The following is an 18,422-nucleotide window of genomic DNA, read 5'->3' on the forward strand; positions in this document are numbered from 1 at the left end:
TTTCATAGCATATGGAAAATTTTATTTGCTTCAAAGTGATTTTGGCAAACATAAGACAAAGGATCTGCAAATACAATTTTGTTGAAAGATTTTGTCCAAATTGTAGATTTCGATAGTGGTTGTGAATCCCACGAACCACTGGCATGATGGGAAGCCTGTCAACTGACACATGAAAATCTTACTAAAATTGTCTGTAGCCACTTTATAAACAAATAAATCACTAAACTACGAGAAATCTTGCTAGAATTGTCTCTCTCATTCTGGAAATGTTGATACACATGAAATCATTTAAAACCAGTTCATCATTTTGTCTCTGAACTCTCCTCTTCATCTTTCTCTTTTGATTTTTTTGTCTCTTCTGTGTCCTCTTTGTGTTTTGCCTCTTTCTGTTCAGTCTTTTCATCAACATTTTTCACATCTTTCTGTTTGTCCTCCTCATCTTTTTTATCCTCTGTCTTCTTCTCATCCTTGTCATCTTTCTTTTCCGGCGGTTCTTCCTCGGCAAATCCCAATCCGACATGTCTCCTTGTTCTGCCGGTGAGTTTATCAGACAGTGAATGTTGGTATTGCATTTCCAAATTTGTCTGAATCTTCTTTTCCTCGTCACCTGCAAAGACACACAGACATAAACTCTGTCATAGAAACTACACCTGACAGAGATATTTCAGAAATGATTTTTTATTTTCAGAAAGTAGAGATGCTAAGTTTTCACAACTGAAAATATTGTTTCCTCGCTCTGGAATCATATTCTTTTATTGTAATTCCTATAACTCAGAGCAAATGTGGTCAGTGGACCAGTCTACGTCATTGTACCATTTACAATGACACAACAGCTGATGAAGGCTGGGTGATTCAGTCAAAATTCTACTGTAAGCATTTCGTTCTGAGTTACAGGAATTACAAAAGAAGAAGAAGTTTTCATAGTTTAACTTCCTGTGAAAATCAGAACTTTTGTCAGTAGAGAATAGTGGCCAGTTTGAATTTTACAAAATATTATAGGAAATTTAATAATCTCATCAAAAAATATACATGTTTTAAAGTTTGCATTCTAAACTCTAAATTTGCATTAAATTTTGAAATAATTCTGTCAAGTTTCCTTGAGCATGTTTTTGTCTCTGTGAAGTACCATATAAATGTCCTCATGAATTGTACCATGTATCTGACTTTGACCTATTGACTCATACATAAGATGTGGTGATTTACCCAAACCACAATGGAGTAAAATTAAAATTCCAGTACCCAAACATACTGTGTGACAAGTATTGGATCTAACAGGAATTTTCCGGATCTCAAGGGATGTAGAAACTCATGTCAGCACCGGATATTTCTGGCACTCATGGTAGTCTGCGAGTTAATCACAGTTTGAAGATACAAATACACACTATTTCTCCGCCCATGCATGAGTTCAGAAAATTCTGATCAAAAGGCTAGTAATATATGAGTGTATTGATATCCTGATGAAAATACAGCAGAAATGTTTTACCTGTTCTTTTGTGAACTGGATTATGGTCACCTATGTGAAGTTTCCCATGATGCTCTTTCTGTGGAGGAAAGTTGACAATGATTACAAAGCGATGACACTGAATCAAGGATATTGAAATTCTTTGTACAAAATAACTGTATCTTACAGAGTAAATAGCAGTATTGTTGTGCTCGTTGAAATTCACACATTGGAATTTGTTCCAAACTGCATAAATGGTTTCTATTGAACTGCATTCACATAACTACAAAGTTGACAAAGAGTGACCAAGATTACCAATTTTTTAGGAAATTTGGTTTTACAAATATTTGTATCATCTTTTCCACTCACCTTGCCAGCACCCATCAACCTCAAGAATTTTTGTTTTCTTTGATCATCGCCAAGATCCGCAGTTTCCCAGCTGTTGGCTGAATGGACCTTATAAGTAAATAATACACAAGAATGTCAGCCCTGGAAAAGTTAAAATTATTTGAGACAAAAGTATGTTCAATTAGTTACTTCTAACCTAACCTATGGAGCAGTAAAAATTTGGATTAATGACTTCAAACAAAGGTAGTGGCCTGCAGGAATAATATTCTATCCATATTCAAAGAAAACAAATGATCTTACTCTGTGGTCTGTCTTGTTATTGAAATATAAGAGGTTCAAAATTTCAACCAGTATTTGTAGATTCTGACCTCTAGATGGCAAATTTTCAAGTAAACTTCATAATAAAACATATTTAAATATATGCATGTACATTAGGAAATGTTATGAAATACAAGCAGAATGTACTGCCTTTTTATGCAAATTTGACATGACTGGCTCAAACATGTTCCCCTTGGAAGACTTCGGCTTACTCTGGAACTTCCAAGAGTGACTAGAACATTTCACAAACTTGAAAGAGGAACGCAAACTGGATCCCAAACCCTGCTTGATGGACCATAAACCTTAGTCAACTAGATCAGAATTTTAATCGATGGAACTCAAATCAAAGTCACCAAAATTGTAAACCTCTGTCAATGGACATTAAACCCACCCTAAGTAAACTGGACCCAACTCAAGCCATTACCCTGACTTATGTGGACTGTATGGTGACTCCACTCAACTACACACCAAGGATTATACCCCCCCACCTCCCCCCCCCCCCCCCCCCCCCCCCAGTAGTTGACTGGAACTCAGGTAAGACAAATTCAACTACACGACCAACTTCTCCCCTACGGTAAGATATCAATTATCATATGTCTGTGTCTTATTAATGTTCCTGATGTGACAGCATTGCTATCCTCTGATGAATATCTGTCCTGCTGTCTGATTGCATTTGGCTGCTACATTTGCAATTGTCATATAGACTACTGTGACTTCGTATTAGGTCAGTTTTAGTACATGCATCAATGATCATATTAAATGCTACACATCCCACAGGATTCAATGGTAACTTGTTGATGACGTAGCAGGACAAAAGGTCATCGTTAGACTGAAAGTAAATTTAATCAAAACTGTTTTCAATTGACAACTTCTGGCTTTAAAAGTGAAAAAGTTACATGTTTTACATAGGAAATCCAGTTTGCAGAAATTATGCATAAAAAATCCAAAAACCACATAACAGTGATTTTAATATATAGTGTTATGAATAGTATTTTAAACGATGAGACTTTTGATATTTTTAATTGCAACGATGGGCAATATCGTAGATTTTTATTTAATAATGTTTATTCTTTTTAGATCAGTATTTTTACCAATGATTTTTTTTAACTGTGTTGTTACTGCCTTTGTTTCTTTGTTGTGCTCTTTGTTAGTTTCTTTGTCTTTTGTTGGAACTGTAATTGGGCATTCTTCCCAGCCAGTAAATAAATAAATAAATAAATAAATAAATAAATAACTATCAATACACTGTTCAATCATGAGAATCATTCTAGTTTACGACTGATTTTCATCTCACATAGATATAAAGCATATGACTATCATTTAATTTCAAACAAACCCAAACATTGGGAGTGAAAACAATGTAAGAGAGGCATGTAATAAAAATATGATACTAGCCCAGCCAAGGACTTATAATGTAACCTTGAGGCGGGAGACTAAACTCTTGACACCGGGCAAATGGTCATCTGCCCTCAGTTCATGTTTGGTCTATAATATGTAATATTTGCATTGATCATTATGCACACAATTTTACTATTGTACCGAGTAGTCATGACTGCATGACATTCACCCATTGAGTTATTAACTACATTTATAACACACCACATGCTCATTCCGTGTCGCGATTCGCCAGAATACGTCACGTGACGAGAAAATAGATACGTCTAGTCCCCACCGGATCGACAAAAGTGACGTCAGAGGGTATTTTTTGAAAAGCTATTTCCCTAGGGAAATAGTTCTGACCAAATTTGGAAAAGTGCCAGGTCACGTGACCGTAGTGTCGTCTGCAGCTTTGCAACAATGGCGGGTGACTAGAACGTGATGTGCGTCCGGGATAGGTGACGACACATTCTCTGAAAGAGATTTTCCAACATTTTCCAACATTCTAACAGCGTAGGAACTTGAACAGCTCATCGACGGAAAAGATTTTAAGTACAACTAAGGATGTCGCTAGGTATGCTTAGAATATTTTTTGAAAGAAAGTGGTACAACGTACAACTGAAACCGCTGTGGAAACATCGCCCAGTAAACTTGTCACAATGGATTGTTGCGGTGCAAAATATCAAAACACATTAAAAACTATATAACAATACAACATGAGCATGTGGTGTGTTATAAAACACCTATAGCCTGGTCTTTATTCGGGCTATAGCGCTCGTCTATAGCCCCTCGTGGCCGTGTGTTACCAGAAACAAATTGCTATATACCCCTCGGCCTACGACCTCGGTGAATAGCAATGTGTTTCTGGTAACAAACGGTCCCTCGGGGTAATAGACGGGCACTATAGCCCTCATGACCAGGCAATAGGTGTTTAGTATTACCATGATCATGGAGGTAGTAGTGGCTATACCTCCACACCATGATCTATTCAAGGGAATTGAAACCAGACATCGAAAATCTATTGATATTGAAAGGTAAAAGCATAGATCTGCAATGGTCTAGGGGTCAACTTGACAACAGTCAAGTTTGTTTGACACAAGGCAACTACTGTGAGCTCACTGTGGTAGGTTTTGGCATGGAGGTAGGACTCTCTTCCTACCTCCATGGTTTTGGGTCAGGAGATCAGGTACCTTTCAATGGTTTAAGGCATGATATGCTGTAGGTTCATGGGTGAGGCATTGTCCCTCTATCGTGATTTGGGGACTGTGAGTGAGGTAAGGGTATTAAAACTGTTATTGTGAGAGCATGATTATAGCATGGAGGTAGTACCTCCATGATTATAGCAAGGACTGGCGGAATTTCTCCTTAGGTCTAATGATGGTTACCATATAAACCAGGTTGATTGATAGCACCATGACAGCATAGTGAGGCAAGGATTTTCAATCTGTGTGACTCCTAAAACTTTACAATCAATGCTGTGTTTTGACCAGAACCAGTCAAGGTACAGCCTGTATTGTAGAGGTTTAAGAGGTTACCGGCGCACGTCTTGCACTTTGGCTGTTAATACTCTGTATATTCGGATGTACAGAGCATAGTGCAAGACGTGCGCCTGTGCTAGAGATATCCAGAAAGCGGTCCAAAAGAGGCTATCATAGACAGTAGAGGGGGGAATCCCTCTACCTTCTATGGCTATGTAACCTATGGTGAACTGAAAGCTTGCCTGGCCTTGCACAAAGTGAATTGATAATCTGCGCTGTCAAGAAATCACCAACTCGCTAGAGCAACTTCACATTTTGGAACACTGGGTATCTAGATCTTCTGGTCAAAAGCAACAGGAAACGAAAGAGTTGTCAATATGTACACATCACCAATATTGTGTATTCACAGTGCACATGCACTACTTCAGTACATTGTTCGCAAAGCCACGGTATTTAATCAACACAATGATATTGTGGTGACCTACTTACCGTCGTTTCGGGCGCTGGGCGTTTTTCCCCGCGATTGCCCTCTTCCGAACTCATCTTACGTTTTTCGTGAAGATGCCAATCGTGTGCAAAGCGGAAAGGGTTTTCTGCTGGTACACGCTGCACTGTCCTCACCAGACGATGTGGAGAACATGACCTTTCAACTTGATAAAAAGACTCCCCAGCCCGGTCAAAATTCAGATGGACCCTCCGGAAGGAATATCTTGTTTGGGGTGGTCGATTTTATTGGATGTTGATGGGCATGCATATAGTTTTTTTAAATATTTACACTCTTTGTCAGGTCAGGCAACTGAGATGATTTTTTTTAGTCAGCACAGCTGTGAAGTATCTTTTTTAATAGCAGTAATTTACTGTGAAGATATTTTTGCATTTTTGACCATCCCTCTGTGGATTTCATATTCCCAAGTTAATAACTTGCCTGCAATAATAATTAAATTCTAGTTTATTGATCAACTTGCCAGTCCTCTTCAATTGTCTACAAGGGAGGCCAGGCTTGCTCTGCAATTTTATCCATATGTCTGTGGTCATATTTGTTTGTTGCAAAACTTGACATATGCAAAATAAAGTTAACAAGCTGGTGCACTTTTTATTCACATGGTTTAAACAATGCGTGATATTCAGAGTGAAGGTGTAGGAAAAATTTAAAATAAACCATTTTTGAGGAGAATTTTAGAGTCATTGATCATGTATCGTTAACTTGACAGACTGTAACCTTGAAGGTGCTATTCTGTGAAAAACCTTTTCCACTAAAGCTCCATATAGTTATTGACAGAGTTATGAGTACCGGGTTTTTATGTTTTATATTTGTGTACAGATCTTTGTTGAACATCAAAGTCACAATCATGGCCTTGTACTTGAGTACACACCTGTGTGGCAAAATTCTGTTCTGATGAAGTGCGCCCCCAACGACAAAAGCATTGAAAAGAGCAGACTGGTAAAGCAGGTGAGGGGATATTTGGACACAACACTCTTCAGGAGAATAATGACATGTAAATCTGGCCACTTTCTTGAAAAAGAGGTGTTTTGGCATTGCAAAGGTAACAACATGTTATGGAAATTTGAATTTTTATCAAGTGATAACGTATATTTGATTTTTTTATCTATTTTTTATGTGTCAATTGCATGTTTATGCAATACTCCCCTATACATGCTGAATTGTCTACTTGGCTTGTCAACACAACATCTGTACTAACAAAATGCACCGTTATTTTAACACATTTGAATTCTGGGCAAGAATGGAGAATTTCTCTGTCAACAAAACTGATGCAGTTAACTGCAACCTGTGGAGGGACTAGTTGTGAGTTAACACACTCACAGGCGGAGCTGGCAAGTTGAATACTGTTTATTTGAACATGCTTTGGGGCGTAAAGAGACTGTAGTTGAAATTAAAAACCAAAACAATTTAAAAATCATCAGGAGTTAAAGCTACTGCAGCTGGCCTTTCAGGAAAAGACATTTTCAAGACATCATCTGCCTTCAGGGACAATTGAAAAGACAAATAGTCCAACAGAAACAAAGTACAAAAAAAAAGAGAAGAAATAAAATTACAACAAACAAATAAACAAAAAAATAAGCACATAAACTAACCAATCTGATTAAAATCAGGTGTAGAGTACGGCGACATCTATATTTATGCGGTATTCTCTTGCTGTCGCCTCTCAATACATCTGACAAATTCCCATAGAAGGTTGCGTTCAAATCTCACGCTCTGAAGCTGCCAATCAATAAGTGTTTACACAATATTTTTATTTTAATGCATTCTTAAATACTAACACATTATTTTTGAAAAGAGAAATAAGAGATTTTCTTTTCAATAAAATGATTCTTTCTTGACAAAGAAAACTCTCATTCTTGCTTTTCAGCAACGTTTAAATGAAAAAAAAAAACATTCTCTTGAATAAAATTGAAAGTTTAAAAAGTTCCATTTTACATTACAATACTGATATGCTACAATATTCAAGGTGAAATTTTTTATCACAATGCCACCCAGTTGCAAACCAAAAGTTTTTGGCGAATCACAGGTGAGATATTTTATTCCTGAATGTAACCATGTGTAAATGTTTTGTTTCAGTGGGAATTTAACATACGGCATGATGTTCAATGGCGCAAACTCGTCCTTTGATCCAACAGCCTTCTGTTTATGAACGGGTAAATACAGTAGTTTTTGGAACCCAGACAAGCATCAACTGACTCAAGCCATAGTAAATCCACACACCGTACTCCAGCATTCAACAGTTTGATGTACTACACCTAAATACATTCACCACTATACAAGTGCATTAGTATTCAAATGTCTGTTGCATCGGTGAAATGGCCAATTCTGTTGTCTGAGCGACAAAATTTTGTTATTTGGGACCTGGTACCAATGGATTTACTCTTCCCTTTAGACTATGACATATAATTGCTAAGATGATTACTTAAAAACCCTATCTGCTCTTGTTAAATCATAAACCTTGACAATGGACTTCATCATGATAAATTGATTTTCGCAGGGTTGGGGAATATAGGTACATGATTGTGGAACGATGATAACGTTTGTCCCCTAATGTGACTATCGTTGGGTTGATACACTGAGGAACCACGGTAACAATTACTGGTATAAACTTATCACCTTTTACAAAAGCACCGACGACACTCCATTGACGGGTACTTAAGTACGTAACTGATTCTTCAATCATGTGTACCAAAACATTAAAGCTGATTTCAAATTTGTCATTGTACTATATTTCAGTGAATCTCTCTTCGTGTACTATTGCACAATAACCATATTTTTAACAAGTGTTTCTCAATAATTACAATAATTACAATGTTTCACAGATGTGTACCTTAGATAAAGTTATTGATTAGATTAAAATAAAATCAGGTATGAGAGTAAGGTGCACTTGGCAGTACATAAATGTTGCCCAATTTTTTCTGCATTACATTTCTACACTTTCATATAAACCTCCTTGTATACTAGGATGTCCATTTCGTCTCATTTCTGTATACAACTTATTGAAGTTAAAGCATAAACTGAAAGTTGAGGTTCAAAAAGACTATCTTACAGCGGCTCATTGGCTATGTAGTGTTGCCATGTCTTTGATAATTTAAAAATTTGTGTAGAAATGGTTTGCAGCCAAAAGCCTGTGTGCCTCTCTCTGCTACACCATTGAGGGCGCTGATAGTCTAGGCCCCATAGCATACGTCTCCATTTGATAAATGGCCTTTTGTAACATTCTAAATACTGTGATCTGAACGAATAAATTATCAGTATAATGTAATTTTGTGAACCTTTGTGTTTGGTCTCAATCAGAAAATAAAAACTGCACTGATATTTTTGTGTATGTCGCCAACTCTGTCCCGATTTCAGTTCAATAGCTGACAAGCTGGAACATCCGTCAGGTGGTTACAATTTCACAAAAAAAACCCAACAGAATCCAGAAATGTAGCATCTGTCTTGTACAAAATTAAAACTGCAAGCAGTCATCAAAATGTCATCAAGCATGAAAATGTGACTCTTGTTCATAGTATGCCAGCAAAAAATTGCACTGGTATACATCTACAGACAGGGATTTCAGGTATTATAAAAAGTCACTATGTGACCGACTTGCATCAGATATTATCATCTCATTGGTTTAAAATTTCACGCACCTGATGCAGAAATAGACAGGTTGGTCTAACAAAGAAACAGAACAGACTAGACTGATCACAGACAAAATTAAGGTCAGCTGTACTTCAATGGAGTCACAACTGTACCAGTCACAGACTTGTGACCTTGCACAATGATGTCCTGGGAGGTAATCATGTGACCACAGCAATATATACAAATGTGAAAATTACCATGTACACTGTTCAAGCAATTTTTCAATAACATTGATTTTCACGGAAGTTTCAGATATAAATTAATGATTCTGACAGATGAAAAATATAGTAGCTGCAGACGCATACCTATCTGACAGACTTTCTTGCGAAGTTCGCTTTCTTCTAACAACAGGATTACCGGTGGTACTCAGTCAAAATATTACGTAATTACAGAAATGGAGAACTGGCAATTCAAAGGAGAAAATGAATTTGTTCTGCAGGCTAGCTCATTTGACTTTGATACTTTTTACTTGCGGTGAAATTTTTTGAGACTTGGATGCAAAAGAGGTTGCCAGCCATATGGATTTGCAAATCTTGAGCAATCCTTAACCCTTTGAGTGCTGTAATTGTTCCCACCAAAATTTTAGTGCAACATTTTTACAAATTTTTATTAATTTTTCTGTAATTTTTTGATAATTTTGGACCAACTGGACATCACATTTCATTGGCTACAGTTTGTTATCAAAATTTTGACAAAAATCTGAAAAAATTAACTGGAGTATATTTTGTAAAGGAGACAAAAATTGACTTTGGCGCTCAAAGGGTTAACCCTTATCCTGCAAGCTCATATGTCACCATCAGGTCAAGTTGGTTATAACCAGTGAGACATAATAGGTCCCATATGTTGCATTTTAACAAAGACTTTAACATTCAAAGGCCCTTGAAAACAGAGACACTGTACACATCATTTTTACTGAGATAAAAATGTTGAATCATACTGGGCCAAGGAAGTGAAAATATTCTAGCTTTCGTCTCAACAGTTCTCCTTGGCAGATGGGGAAGTGATTCCGCCTGGCAGGATAAGAGCTAATATTGAATGCAGATGAGCCATTTGGCATCTGTTATGAAAGTACATTCAGAAAATATTAGAACTGCCTCAGGTGTTGATGTAAGAAGAATGATCTGGTATGAAATAGTTCCTGCGTTGAAGTGATAGAATTTTTCCATTTTGACTCATTAACTACCACAGACAGATCAAGATTTCACTCATTTCCAGGGTAGTGAGGGTGCCACCAGTGTAAGATTCTTGCATTCGTTATAGGGTCAAGGGTCACCACAACACCGCTGTTGCTATGGTAATGACCTTTCTCTCTGGCTGTGTGAAAGACCAACTTCAAATTGAAATGTTTCATGTCTCTACTGACGTTGAGGTAAACGTTTGTCAAGATCATTCCCATGACAACAGGAATACGGATGAAGTTCAGGCAGGAAACGCTAAGAACGCAACAAGAGTGTTCCGGATTGTTCCAGATGTCATCCTCATATGGAATAATGCAGTTTCTCTTCAGTCGGTGCTCTGAATCCGGCATGCGGAATTTGAAAAAGAAGTTCCATGGTCCACTTGCCCGTTGCTTAATCCATGTGTAAAGACACTGTGCATTCACCAGACAGTGCGGAGTTATTGATTCCATGGGCAGAGAACTCCGTATTCTGCTTTGAAAAGGTTTGTACATGATGAACAGGGCTCGTATCACACTGGCCCGCAGTCTCAGAGTTCTGTCAATGGCGTTGGGTTGCAAACATGCAGGGAGCTGGCAATCTGCCCGATAGTACCTGTATAGTATAGAAACAAACAAGAAACACTGATCATTATCTTGCCAAATTCATTGTCACCCTTGGGTCAAGTTGGTTTAACCCTTTCACCACAATGGTTTGACCCAACAGTATTGTTATCAATGGTGAGTGTGGACCTGTCTACAGTGAACTGGGGGTGAACAGGTTAAAGCAGTGATGTATAACATGTACTATATGTTGCATTTTAACAAAGACTTGAATATTTAAATACCATAGATACTGCCCAAATGACACCTTCAAAGAAGCAACAATATAAAATGCACGCAAATTCTACAGTACCTGTGATAGAGTTTCAACCAGAACTGCATTGTGTTTGTCACATGGAAGGTAGCGCGATTTATCCCAGCAAAGTGTCCAACATCCTCTGGGTCTATGAAGTTTGACAGAAGACACCACACATCTATCGGGTATTCTTTGCCATCATCATTAGGTACAAGATCTTCTCTGTTGACGACTTTCTTCTGTTTTCTTTTGACTGTAGAGAAAATGTCATTTGCAAAATTATTCGCAAAGATGATGGTCCAACCATGACAGAAATACTTGGGGTTTCTTGCAAACTTTCAGGGCATGAGATTTAAAAAGTGCTGGTGAGCTGAATATCACTCTCCTAAAATTATCTGCGGGAGTGTTACGAGAGTGATAAAACTACTCCCCTGAAATGCATAGAGAGAGTGAAGCAAATAAAATGAATTATGAAATCGTTAATTGTGTCTTGTGCATTCTACTTGAGAATATCTATTTTTAGTTTTTTTCTGATTTTTTGTTTTTTGTTATATTTGTTTGTTATAGGAACTTAAGGTAAGTATTATTATAGTAAGAACCAGTATCAGCAATACAGTCCTGATCACTGGACAAGTCACAACATACAGACAACTTACTGTGCTATGATATAACACTATCGATGTAGCACTCTGTAATTAACATTATTTATACCTCTTAGCTAATTACAATCTACAATGACCATTTTCTGTTGACAAAATAATTTTTTCTTTTTATCTCTTCAGAAGTTTTACATACTTCACAATCAGTGTTCCCTCTGAGTTTCAAGAGGGTGCGCAACTTGAGATACGTCGGATTATTGTCTCACAGCTGGGTCCGTTCATGTATATGCTAATTTGCTGAGGTACGTCACAACGTACAATGAACGTTGGTGGCAACTGCGCCACCAACGGGCGCTAAACCCGAAACACGGAAGTAAAATCTACGCCGAGATCGCACATTTCGCTCCGAGTTATCGTTTCCAAAACTACCGATCGAAGTGACTGAGACTAAAGTTGCGCAAAACATGAAATTTCACTGCGAGAGCAGTCGGAGACACTGCGCAATTGGCGCGCAAATAAGCCTTAGCGAGAACACTGTTCACAATTTTCTCTTGTTGCACTCCTCTCAGAACATCTACTTTTGAAGTTCGATATCACAATGCTCTTTTGTTTGCAAGGCTGGTTTTCGCCCGAGTGCTCATGGTTGAATGAGATTAACAATGGCTGCGAATACGAACGCTTCCCTCGCATAGAGAGAGAAAAGTAGGCTTTGCGTAAGTTTATAAGCGTGGCTGAGCACATCGTATACCTAGGCGGGGTGGGTGTGCTCAAAAACGAAGATCAGTGCAAGTTTTGGATTCAAAATCGGCTGTTTTCGGCGGAGAAACTGCGCGCCGTATTTCCGAGGAGGTTTTCATAGTACGCATATGAGAGCGGCGATCGTGCATTAACATCTTCAAATATTTCTCCAAACTGCATATTCAATTCTTGTCGAAATCTCTGTGCTCTTAATTCATCGAGAATACGGTTCTTCCTAATTATGCAGTCAGCCAAACACTTTTCAAGAAAATGAGTACGAACAAATGAGGGAGGATCGCAAAATTCGTGTTGAATGAATTGCCTGTATGATATATGGGAGCGGCCCACTCCGGACAGATGCCAGGCTTACGTTCAATATAGTCGTGGTTGCGTACTCTGTACAGACATCGCATATAAAGCAACACAATTTGATGAGTTTTACTAGCCACGGCCACGGCTAATCCCTTGTAGGGACTGTGTGTTTTCGGAACGCGAATGCATATACATGTATAGCAAAGCTTAGAAATAGAAGACACGGTATGGGCACACGTACGCATGGCCTTTGTTTCTCTTGTTCATATGTTCGCTACAATTTAATTAATTTTTACAAAAAAGAAGCTGAAGTCTGCAGGCTGTAGCCTGTCATTCCGATGATGAACACGTGCTCAGACGCCAGTTTTTTTGCAGTGCATTCATCCTGTGAACATGTCGCAGTCCTGTCCAAGTTGCCACGCGAGCGGAAAATCGTTCGCGTGGATTTTGATTTGCGCGAGCGCTAGGCGAGCGGAGCGATCGCTCGCCTCAAATCTCATGCCCTGAACTTTCTGTTTATGTCAAACATTTACAGGAGACTTTTACCAATACCACTATTCATATGTTAAAAATTTCACCAAGATTTGAACAAATTTAGATTAGACCATTCATGGAGACTCCCATCCAACATATCAAAGCCATCTCTCCATAACTGCATATCAAATATCAAAGCTGTCTCCACATCATTTCTGATGAAGAAAATTTCAGATTTTTTACTGAACATGGCAAAACCGGCCTTAAAATAAAGATTTGCAAAGTTTACTATAATTTGAATAAATTAACATTAGATCATCTCGAAAGACCTGATGCCAAATATCAAACTTGGCAAGCCATTTTGAAGAAGATTCCTGATAAAAGTTGACAGAAATATCCCTTAAAAGACAAAATTGAAGATTTCACCACAATGTGAACAAATTTGAATGAAGTCAACCATGGGCATCTCATTACCAAACTATCAATCAAACTTTGGACTGTAAAAAATTGACAAACAATGACGTACAACCAATTCTGATGAGCAACCACCTATTTTTTTGAAAAGCTCAAAGTTGCTGATATTGGAACTAAAAATAGGATATTTGAAAACGGCAAAACTGCAAAGCAAAACCACTACTGAGGTTTAACCAGTTCAACCCAATTCCCTGTCAACAGGTCCACATTTGCCATTAATAACAATGGGTTTGGGTCATACCACTGTGGTAAAATGGGTAAATAATTCATACCTGTCTTTGGTGAACTCTTTTTTTCTACACCAGCATCATTTTCATCATCATCCATCATCAGATCATCTTCATCACATGAAAAATCTTTATCATACCAAGCCAGGTCATCTTCTGAAGATAAGTTGATCTTTTCTTCTGAGGCAGGTCCACATAGACTTCTCACTGAAATGTTTCATAAATTTGTTTTTATACAATTTAAATTATTTTTATGTGCAGTGTTTATTAAAATCAGGATTTAAACCTAAGTTAATTTAAAGCTAGGGTTCTCCTTAATATGTCAAATCATTGGTATCAGGTAACAGCATATATAGATTTTTAAAATAGCATAATGAGGGTCACAAACGCTACATATGTTTTTGAAACATGAATAATAGCAGCATTGCAGCCAGGAATTTTAAAACAGGGGAATCTGTGTCCCACTACCATTTATTTTGAGGGACGTTCCGCACATTTTAGGGACAACATGCATCACTTGTCTTTGTGTCCTGCTTGGGTATTTTCGTCACTCTAAGCCCCAAATGCAGAAAACGGACATATGAGAGATTGAACGTCGGAAATTCAGCGCCAGAAACCGAGCATTTTTATAAGTTTGGATCAGGTTGACAACAGACGCAAAAAGCATCCTACAATAACATATGCATTATGTTCATCAACATTGCATGTCATACACATGATGCGGCTGTATATGGCAACAAACCTGTAACCGCAAGGCCCCTATTGTGATAACATTAGTTGATGAAGAAGTGCTATTCAGTATATCGAATTGCAACTCTTATAAAACATATGAAGCATTTATATCATGAGTAAAACTTCTCAAGACTGCTGTGTGATTGAAGAGCAATGAAATCGAAGGAAGCCCTGCTTGCGTTTGTGGTGATTTCTTGCCTATGATGGCATGAATGACCCTGTGACCTTTCTTGAAGTGGTGATTTGTGTGTACACATCTTTACTTTGTGTACACATCTTTACTTTGTAATCTCCTTCATGAAGATTTCTTTTAACATTCTTACCTTCCTTAATCATTGCATTGGTTGATGCCTTGGACTGCCTACCACTTTTTAGCTGGCTACCATCAGCATTGGCAAAATCATTCACTGTGACATCTACAAAGAGACAAGAATGCAAACTGATTTAAAATATGTCTTGTGGCAGTAAGTTGCCCCAATTTTCAAGGCTCTATGACTCTAACCACTGACTTTAAAAAACAAGTCATCGTAGATGACACAGTCCCCACTTGTTAATGGGTACTTTGATTACAAGTCCTCAGAGAGGATAGAGTCCTCTTCATGAATTTGGTCTGTGATGTCCTTTTATTAAGTTTGAATAAAATCGGTGAATAAAATCGGTTGAGATGTGCCTAGTTTGGCTATGGACATGAAAAATTGTAACAAATGGCTGCCATGCAGCCATATTGGATCATATCATGAAACAAATTTACTTACATATGTATGACATAGGTTAATGTCCTTGTACCAACTTTGAATAAAATCGGTTGAGATATGCCTGAGTTATGGCTCTGTACATGAAAAAATCGTAACAAAATGGCCACAAGGCAGCCATATTGGATTGTGTCACAAAACAAATTGACGTGCATATGTATGACACAAGTCAATCTCCTTGTACCAACTTTGAATAAATTTGCTTGATACATGTCTGATTATGGTTCTGTATATGAAAAAAACGTAACAAAATGGCCACACAGCGACCATATTGGATCGTTTCACAAAACAAATCAATGTGCATATATATTACATAGGTCGATGTCCTTGTACCAACTTTGAATAAAATCAGTTGAGATATGCCTGAGTTATGGCTCTGTACATGAAAAAATCGTAACAAAATTGACGCCTGGCTGTCATATTGGATCGTATCACAAACCAAATTGACGTGCATGTCTATGACATTGGTCAATGTCCTTGTACCAACTTTGAATAAAATCGGTTGAAACATGTCTGAGTTATGGCTCTGTACATGAAAAAATCATAACAAAATGGCCGCCTGGCGGCCATATTGGATCGTATCACAAACCAAATTGACGTGCATATCTATGACATTGGTCAATGTCCTTGTACCAAATTTGAATAAAATCGGTTTAGGTATGCCTGAGTTATGGCTCTGTACATGAAAAAATTGTAATAAAATGGCCGCCTGGCGGCCATATTGGATCGTATCAAAAAACAAATCGACGTGCATATGTATGACATATGAAGTAATCTATGTACCAAGTTTGAATGAAATCGCTCCAGGCGTATCTGAGATATCTGCGTGAACGGACGGACGCACAGACGGACGCACGCACGCACGCACGGACGGACATGACCAAACCTATAAGTCCCCCCGGACGGTGTCCGTGGGGACTAAAAATCAGTAACTTTTTAGATGTGTTCAAAACTTGTCAGAATCAACATGTCTTTTGTATCTCTCAGCCCTATGTAAATTACGTTCAGCCAGAATATTGAGCAAATCATCAAAAGTAAAACAAACCGTATCTCCGCACACAGCTGTGAATTGCAAAGCATTGGTTGCTCAGTACATCAGGAGACAATCTCCCGATTGAGAGAAAAATTGACCTCTTGATCAGGAGAATTTCTCCCATTTCAAAGACTTTTTTTGATAGAGTAGTTCTGCGCAATTTAATAGACATTTGCACATTTAGAAAAGTGTACTAGTATGTTTCTGATCCTATTTGAGGGGTGGGTTTACAATTAAGTTCACCATTGCTTTCTTTGTATATTTTCACATTTATTCGATAATACTAGTGATACCCTCTGCAGAAAAGGAATACAGCAAATTGTCACTTTATATGAAAAATGTATTTCTGCAGTGTGGATCAACTCCATTTGTACTTTTTAACGTCGAAGTCATGTCCCGGAATTCATTCATTAACATTTTGAAACTGTTACACATTCTGGAAAAAGTCTCCCGATCGGGAGATTTCTGTAATTTTGAGAATAACTTTCATCAAGTAGTTGTATCTAAATACATGTAACATTTCTAGGAAATCTCTAGCTCTGCATGGCAGGGCTGTGTGTTACCGGCGTTATACGGCCTCCCACGGTGGGAGGCCGTATACGGTGGGAGGCCGTATAAACGACGGTAACACAGCCCTGCCATGCAGAGCTAGAAAGTCTCCCGATTGGGAGAGAATCCCCTTTTTGGGGAAGGTGCCTTCCGGTTCCTTGCTGTACATTGGGGACTCTCCGAGCGTGAAATGTGCACAAGTCCAAGTATATTTAGTGACCAACAGCTACAACAACAAATACTATAGTCTTTACAAAATCAAAACCTACCATGGCACAGGGCTTCTCAGACGTGAATGGTTGTGAACTGACAGAAATCACGACGCTTACTGCTTCAACCACGGTCCGGACCGTGTTTTAACTATTGCGAAATACCATGTACTCTGAGAAAATTTGAGGTAAACGCCACAAGGTAGCCCTGCGTACAGTCTCTTCCCTTTCCAAACTGTGCTCTGCGTAAAAACGATTGTGCAATCTCATTTAACCGGCATGCAACACAGTCTCATTCATGGTGTGATGATTTAGCAGAATGCCGCATATATATAATATCACTGGTGTTCTTATGTTCAGGAAACACGTGATCAGGTTCTTAAATTACAGTTTGAAAAGATACTTTAGTTATTGCTCATACATTTCCCTTCATTCATATGTCTGATATCTAGTTTTCGCAGAGCTTTCTCGGTCTGAATGGGTTTACGAGTACAGACAAGTTACAGTCGAGTTGACGGCGCGGCTACAGCCTGTAGTAAATGGTACACCTACCGGTTTGATCGGTGATTGCTAACTTATTCCGACTCCCTTTTCCTCTTCCTTTCCTAGACCTCTTAGGCATTTTCCTCTCAACTCTGTCGTTGGAAGATCGGTGCTAGGACTTGCCATTTTACCGAAGGAGATCAAAGTAAAACACACGGAATATCTTCTGCAATACTTTTACATCCGCCGCCATATTGACTGGGGTCAATTTGAAAGGTCACATTCCAAAACAGCGATCTGCGCAGGCGTCCGTCCAACAGCAAAATTTGTCCTTGTAGTATAAACGTAAGGGACGATTCAGAATTTACTTCCAGGGGAGGGTGGAGGATTTTCTATTTTCTCGGTGATTTTTTCCATGGCCCCCCTAGTAAATTATAGAAAAAATCTATGCCCCCCCCTCATCTTTCCTGTTTTTTTTCCATGCCCCCCCCTAATATATACATGCATGCTTATACGGTACATTATAGACATATCTAGTCTAACAAGTTGCAGGAACTGTAAGGCCTAGTGGACATTAATCGATGATATAACAAATAATTTCAGGGTTATGTGACTATAAAAAGAATGATTTGCAGGGACTGCAAGTGGCACACTTTGGAAAGGCTAGCAATAAACATATCTGGTTGTAAATTTCTAAAGAAAAGTTAATTACTAAATATGAATACTTTTTTCGT

At 38.2% G+C, this 18,422-nt stretch overlaps 2 protein-coding genes across 2 annotated transcripts; both read right to left on the reverse strand.

The window, feature by feature from the left end:
- Positions 1-5,615, reverse strand: LOC139116229 (small acidic protein-like). Its single transcript, XM_070678814.1, has 4 exons — positions 5,452-5,615; positions 1,811-1,897; positions 1,484-1,541; positions 1-607 (listed from the first exon to the last, which is right to left on the reverse strand). Exons 1-4 carry the CDS (start codon positions 5,503-5,505, stop codon positions 303-305), a joined length of 504 nt encoding a protein of 167 aa, XP_070534915.1. The 5' UTR covers positions 5,506-5,615; the 3' UTR covers positions 1-302.
- Positions 5,616-7,194: 1,579 nt separating this feature from the next.
- Positions 7,195-17,962, reverse strand: LOC139116239 (transmembrane protein 183-like). The gene is made up of 6 exons (XM_070678827.1): positions 17,758-17,962; positions 14,986-15,078; positions 13,976-14,137; positions 11,164-11,359; positions 9,860-10,863; positions 7,195-9,641 (listed from the first exon to the last, which is right to left on the reverse strand). Exons 1-5 carry the CDS (start codon positions 17,825-17,827, stop codon positions 10,293-10,295), a joined length of 1,092 nt encoding a protein of 363 aa, XP_070534928.1. The 5' UTR covers positions 17,828-17,962; the 3' UTR covers positions 7,195-9,641; positions 9,860-10,292.
- Positions 17,963-18,422: the final 460 nt, after the last annotated feature.

This window comes from Ptychodera flava, chromosome 2 (assembly GCF_041260155.1).
Source record: "Ptychodera flava strain L36383 chromosome 2, AS_Pfla_20210202, whole genome shotgun sequence".
Lineage (NCBI taxonomy): Eukaryota > Metazoa > Hemichordata > Enteropneusta > Ptychoderidae > Ptychodera > Ptychodera flava.